We start from the raw sequence: 6,511 nt of genomic DNA on the forward strand, positions 1-6,511 counted from the left end.
GTTAACATCATGATAGAGAGAACCCAAATATTATGACCAAATTACTCTATTTTATTGCAATTTATAACTTTAACTGACCACACAACGAATTGCAGACCAAAGAAGAAGAAGAAAAAAAATTCAATATTAGTGTGTTGATTGCAGAGAATGCCATTGTCAGCCAGGGTAAAACACAAACAAGCCCCGTGTCTGTAAGATTGAACTTCAGGACCTAGGGAGGGATGAAAGGAAATATATTTACCCTGTCAGTATTCTTTGGAAATATCAATAACATAGTGCAGAAACGAGTGTCGTGTGCTACGTAGAGGGGTTTTCTCCCTGTTTTCAGTTAAAGAAACTGTAGTAATCCCAATCAAGAGACACCGGTTGAAGTGGGAGAGAAAGAGAGAGGAGAGAGTGTTTTACTGAAAGAGAGTGTTTTAAGAAAAGTGGGCACACGGATTGCCAGGATTGGTGAGGTGTCAAAGATTTAAGCCCTTAGATTATTTCGGACTCGTGAAAATCTTCATTTTTTTTATTATTAAAATTATCAGAAATGTTATCTCTACAGCTGTCAATTAGTCCAAATTATAGTCCGTTTTGAAATAGAGTCCTATCCTCGCAAAAGTAGAACTAGAAGTAGAAAGTATATATATCAGAGAGAGAGAGAAAGATTTAGCAAAAATAAATAGAGAGAGAAAGAGTTTCAAACTTACGTGTAGCGGGAAGTCATCGTGCAAGCCGAGATTGATGGTTTCTGTTACCACTTCAACTATCCCTACACCACAACCCCAAGCCTATACACAACCCCCAGCCCAAACCGAAGCCCTGAACATAATAGAACACTGCAATAACACCAACAACATCACTCCATTGACAACACCACCAGTGGTTTCACAAGATGATTATGACTCAGATATTGATGATCTTCTTAAGGAAATTGAAGATTTTGCTAGCGATGAATTCTCTTTTGATGATTTGCCTCCTGGATATAGGTTCTGCCCCACTGACGTCGAGCTCATCAGGTTTTACTTGAATAAGAAGGTTTCCAATGAGCCCCTCCCTCCCAACCAGATCGTCGAGACTAACTTATACGGCTACAATCCTGAGTTTCTTGCAGGTTAATCTTTAAATATACCTTTGTTCTTGTTCTTGTTCTTGTTTTTTCTTTTAAATTAAATGGAACTTCTTGTTTTCTAATGCTTTAAAGATCATATACAAAGTTTTTCATGGAACTAATATACAAAACAATGTTTAATTAATATGAAAATCTACGACTTTTTTGTTGTTGTTGTTGTGATTTTTAGCTTTAATTTGTAGTATGTTAAGGGCGAGTTATTATTATAGTTTTGATATTTGCTTTAAGCCTGTATAGTGTAATCCTTGCATCGAAATCAATCCCAATAATTATGGTGGCCTCTCTTATATAAACTTTGGAAGGGTGTACATATATATCGTATCTTTTAAGTTAATCGCGTTTCTTTAATTCTTCTTGAGCTTTCTTTTAAAGTTAGGGTAAGGAATTAACGAGACAGAGCAGTTTATAAACTTCAAATTATTATATAGATGAATATCTTTTCAAAAATTATATAGATGAAATATGAGGGGTGATAACTGACTCTGAGCACTTATAACACAATCACCTACATGAATGTACGCAGTGTATCATTGTGAAAACAGATATGACATCAAGTACTACATGTATAGATGTATCATTGTGAAAACAGATATGACATCAAATCGTACATATAAAGATGTGGTGCAAGTGCACCAGTCACCTAAATTTTTTTCGGTTGATATAAAAATTTGTTTTTGTTTTGCTATTCCTTCCTAACTTTTAAAGTCTTGTGTAACGATAGTAAGAACTATTTTATGTAAATCCACGTATCAAAGTCAATGATGGTAGGGATCTTTGTTATTTCATGTTGTAGTTTTCCGTGAGTATATATATATATATAAAGTTTTTGTTAACGTATGTCCTTATTGCTCGAAAAAGTTAAAATAGAGAGCTTGTGAAAGGAAAAAAAACACATGTACTTTAACTACAATTTATGAGTTTCAATTGGTTTAAAATTTAAACATGATTTTGCACTATTTTAAAGTCAAAGTATAAAATTTATATCAGAATGACTGTCAAAAATTTATGTGATCATGTTTCCTATTTATAAAAATTTATGGAAAAATGTTAGAAGACGTCAACCAAGGAACACCAAATACTTTTATTTTATATTATTTTATATACGTTTTAACATTTCGAATGATTAGCAGCAAACTATAGGAAATGTGGAGAAAATGAATGTTACTTTTTTACCCCAAGGGATCGAAAGTATTTAAATGGAGTCCGTCCAAACCGAGCTGCTGGTGATGGATATTGGAAAGCTACTGGAGTTGACAAGCCTATCATATTCAACGAAACCCTAATTGGGTATAAGAAGGCACTAGTTTTTTGTCAAGGAAAACCTCCAAATGGTACGAAGACTAATTGGATTATGCACGAATTTAGAGTTGACAATCCTCCTCGAGAGAAAAGGAATCCAGGTGACATGAGGGTATGCATATTTTTATCCTTTCATTTTAGCTTTTATATGACTCATTAAAATGCTATTTGAATCTTCTTTTAAGTTTTTGTGCCTACTTTTTAGATATCATTGTAGTAATTGTTTGTTCACAAATTCTCTCATTCTCAAACTGACTATTGCATTTATGTTATCCAGTTGGATGACTCAGTTTTGTGCAGGATTTACAAGAAAACTGATCCCAAAACAAAATCTAATAGGAAATCAACCTGGATAAACATCAGGAAGGGGATGGAACTAGAAGAAGCTCTTCTTGATTTATTTTTTGATACATTCCCTTTTGATACATTCCCACCTGGATATAGGTTCTGTCCCACTGACGATGAGCTTGTCAGGTTTTACTTGAATAAGAAGGTTTCCAATGAGCCCCTCCCTCCCAACCAGATCGTGGAGACTAACTTATACCTCCACAATCCCGAGTTTCTTGCAGGTTAATCTTTAAATATACCTTTGTTTTTTTGTTTAAAAAAAAATTAATTGTTCATGTTTTGAGTTGAATGGAACTTGTTGTTTTCCAATTCATTGAAGGTCATATTCATAATTTTGCATGGAACTAATATGCTAAACAATGTTTAATATGAAAGTCTACAACTTTTTTTTTTTTTTGGTTGGTAATTTTTAGTTGTAATTTGTAGTATATTAAGGGTCCGTTTGGATAGAGCTTATTGCTGAAAACTAAAAACTGAAAACTGAAAACACTGTACCAAAATAATTTTTAAATGTGTGAATAGTGCCGTGGGTCTCATTTTTAATTTTAAAAAATCTGAAAAGTGAAGTTTGTGGGTCCCGTGAACAGTACACGGGACCCACAAATTTGCTGAAAGTCAACAAAATCGGCTACTGTTCATGCACAGTAGCATGAACAGTAGCCGCATCTCCTATGAAACGGGTGAAAAAAAAAAAAAAAAAAAAAAAAACGCTGAACGCAGACGCCCCTTTTTTCATCCGTATCCAAACTCAGCCTAAGGGTGAGTGATTTTCATGGTTTTAATATTGAGTTTGAATTTGGTAAGATTAGGGTGTAAAATTCATATTTTACACCATCTAATAAAAGATTGTCACATAATCAGTTTTTTACTTAAAACTCTATACATCTTAACACATCTAATAATATCTCAATAAACACTCAATTGAGTTGAATTTTCAAATGGATATTACAATTGATTGAGTGTAGGTTGTGTCTACCTTTAATATGTAAATGACTTGACATATTGAGATTGAAGAGTGTAAAACTCAAGTTTTATACCACATTGTCATAAAATTTAATTTATTTGATATTTGCTTTAAGCCTTTAATTATATAGTGTAATCTTTGTATCGCTGCATATTAATATTTATAACTTTGAAATGGTATATATATAGCCTATCTTTTAAGTTAATTCTTGAACTCTCTTTCAAAGTTGGAATATGTAATTAACGTGACCAAACAGTTTATAGACTTCAAATTATTATATAGATAAATATGAGTTAATATGACGTGTGAGCACTAATAACACAATCATACCTACATGGCTACATGTACGAAGTGTATCCTTGTGAAATAGCTATTACATTTTTTTTTTTTTATGAACAACAGATATGACATCAAATACTTTCATTTCATATTATTTTATATATATTTTAACGTATCCAATGATTAACAGCAAACTACAACAAATGTGGAGAATATGAATGCTACTTTTTTACTCCGAGAGATCGAAAGTATTTAAATGGAAACCGTCCAAACCGAGCAGCCGGTGATGGATATTGGAAAGCTACTGGAGCTGACAAGCATATTATATTTGACGAAGTCCTAATTGGGTATAGGAAGGCACTAGTTTTCTATCGAGGAAAAGCTCCAAATGGTACGAAGACTAATTGGATTATGCACGAATTTAGAGTTGACACTCCTCCTCGAGATAAAAGGAGTCCAGGTGACATGAAGGTATGCAAATTTTATATATCCTTTCATTTTAGCTTTTATATGACTCATTAAAATGCTATTTGAATCTTCTTTAGAGTTTTTGTGCATGCATTTCAAATATAATTGTAGTAATTTATTTATTCTTAAATTCTCTCATTCTCAAACTCACTATCATTGAATTTTATGTTATCCAGTTGGATGACTCAGTTTTGTGCAGGATTTATAAGAAAACTGAAAAGAAATCAACCCAAGCCCATACCCAAGATGAGGAGGTTCCAAATTCTACATCTTTGCCTCAAAATGAGCCGATGGAGTATTTCGAATTCAAGGATCCTATGGCACAAATGATATATGACCATGACTACATGCTTCAATCCGATCAAAATGCACCTAGTGCATTATTGGAAGTTCCTCAAAACAGTAACGCTACTACTCTCATTGACATGCCTGGGTTCCATGATCCATTTCAAGCAAGGGGCGGCAATATTTTTGAGACTCCTGTCCAGAGCAATCAACAAAGTTTCTGTTTGCCTCCTTCACTGAATTCTGCAGAGACCCTAAATTTGCCAAGTAGATACCAATATTGGTCGTACGCTACAAATCCTTTCAAGAACGTCTCAGCAATGCAATCTGATTACTACAATTACTGTGTTTATCAGCAGGCATCGCTGAATAATCAAGTGTCAACATCGATGCCTTCTCCCGGTAATGACCCAAATATGCTTCTGATTCTGAATAATCAAGTGTCGACATCAACGCCTCCTCATCAAGTGTCACCATCGATGCCTTTTTCCAGTAATGTCCCAAATAAGCGTCAAAAGCTTTCAAATGATGACCATTCATTTCGATGATTGGTAGCACCAACTAGTGTAGATTGGTAGATTTTTAGCTAGCTAGCAGTATTAGTTTCTCTCTCCATTTCATTAGGAAATCTGCACTCTGCAGTACATCTTTTATTTTCTTAGAAAGACAAATGTCATTAAGTTTCTTGCTGTGGATAATTTAGTAGATTTATTTGAAATATTTTTTAGATAGTTTTGTTATATTTCTGCGTTAATTTGCTTGGTCTTGTGTTCTAATGGCTAATTGATTGTTTATGGTCTATTCTCTAATCTATTCACAAATGTAGATGGTGGACAATTTGCAAATCACCTTTTCCATCAATCACCTACTGCATATACTACTTGAAATTATCTTTCAATGTTTTAAAGCATTAAGCTCTACCATTGGAGATTTATTTGTATAAAAACAAAAGAAGACAAATCATATGAAAAATAATAAATCAAGGTACCTATTGGAGGCCTTCTGTCAAACACCTATGTAATGATAAGTATATTAAATTAGTTTTTCAATTATGGACTAACACCAAACAATGGAACCTATGATAAACACTATTGCGTGTTTGCACAAAACCTAGGCACAAATAATTGAAGCAGCATGCCCTCTCGAAACTAGAAGACTGCAATTTTCAAAGACATTATTATTCTGCAAAACATCAACTTGCTTATAGTTGCATGAGTGTATACACACACACACAGTCACACACACAACATAATTACATGTGGATTTGCATTTGTGTGTAATATGGCAGTGTGTATATGATAAACATTGTCATTTATTTTACTTCTTAGTAACTAGAATACTTGCCAAAAAAAAAAAAAAAAAAACTACCTTGACTGACACCTTCTAGATACCATAAAACAAGGAGTAGTGTTTGTTACTCGTACCCTTACCCTATTAATATATTACTCACATTGTTACACATCTATTTTTTGAATTGAAATCATGAGTTGAAGACATGTTTCAAAATTCAAATCAAGATTTTAATTCATGATTTCAATTAAAAAATGTGTGTAACCGAATGCTCATAACAATTTTTATCCTAAAACAAATAGTTTTGACCTCACAGAAACAGCATAAAATCTGATGAAAGAACAACTTTGAAGTTTGACTAAAGTTGGAGCTAATTAAGGCCTTGCTGATAGAAAGCTTGAAGCTTTCAAGATCAATTACTACCAGGACCTTTATAATGCTATGGGAACATGATTCTAATT

General features: G+C 33.2%; 1 protein-coding gene across 1 annotated transcript; it reads left to right on the top strand.

The window, feature by feature from the left end:
* Positions 1 to 719: 719 nt before the first annotated feature.
* Positions 720 to 5,384, top strand: LOC142631812 (uncharacterized). Its single transcript, XM_075806136.1, has 5 exons — positions 720 to 1,099; positions 2,248 to 2,528; positions 2,694 to 2,985; positions 4,198 to 4,478; positions 4,652 to 5,384. The coding sequence occupies exons 1-5, from the start codon at positions 730 to 732 to the stop codon at positions 5,306 to 5,308; spliced, it is 1,881 nt and encodes a 626-aa protein (XP_075662251.1). The 5' UTR covers positions 720 to 729; the 3' UTR covers positions 5,309 to 5,384.
* The last annotated feature ends 1,127 nt before the right edge of the window (positions 5,385 to 6,511 follow it).

This window comes from Castanea sativa, chromosome 1, assembly GCF_040712315.1.
Source record: "Castanea sativa cultivar Marrone di Chiusa Pesio chromosome 1, ASM4071231v1".
Classification (NCBI taxonomy): Eukaryota; Viridiplantae; Streptophyta; class Magnoliopsida; order Fagales; family Fagaceae; genus Castanea; species Castanea sativa.

Coding starts and splice junctions, on each gene's coding strand:
- LOC142631812 (XM_075806136.1), top strand. CDS start 730: ATGGTTTCTGTTACCACTTCAACTATCCCTACACCACAACCCCAAGCC. Junction 1,100..2,247: donor CAATCCTGAGTTTCTTGCAG/GTTAATCTTTAA, acceptor AATGATTAGCAG/CAAACTATAGGAAATGTGGA. Junction 2,986..4,197: donor CAATCCCGAGTTTCTTGCAG/GTTAATCTTTAA, acceptor AATGATTAACAG/CAAACTACAACAAATGTGGA.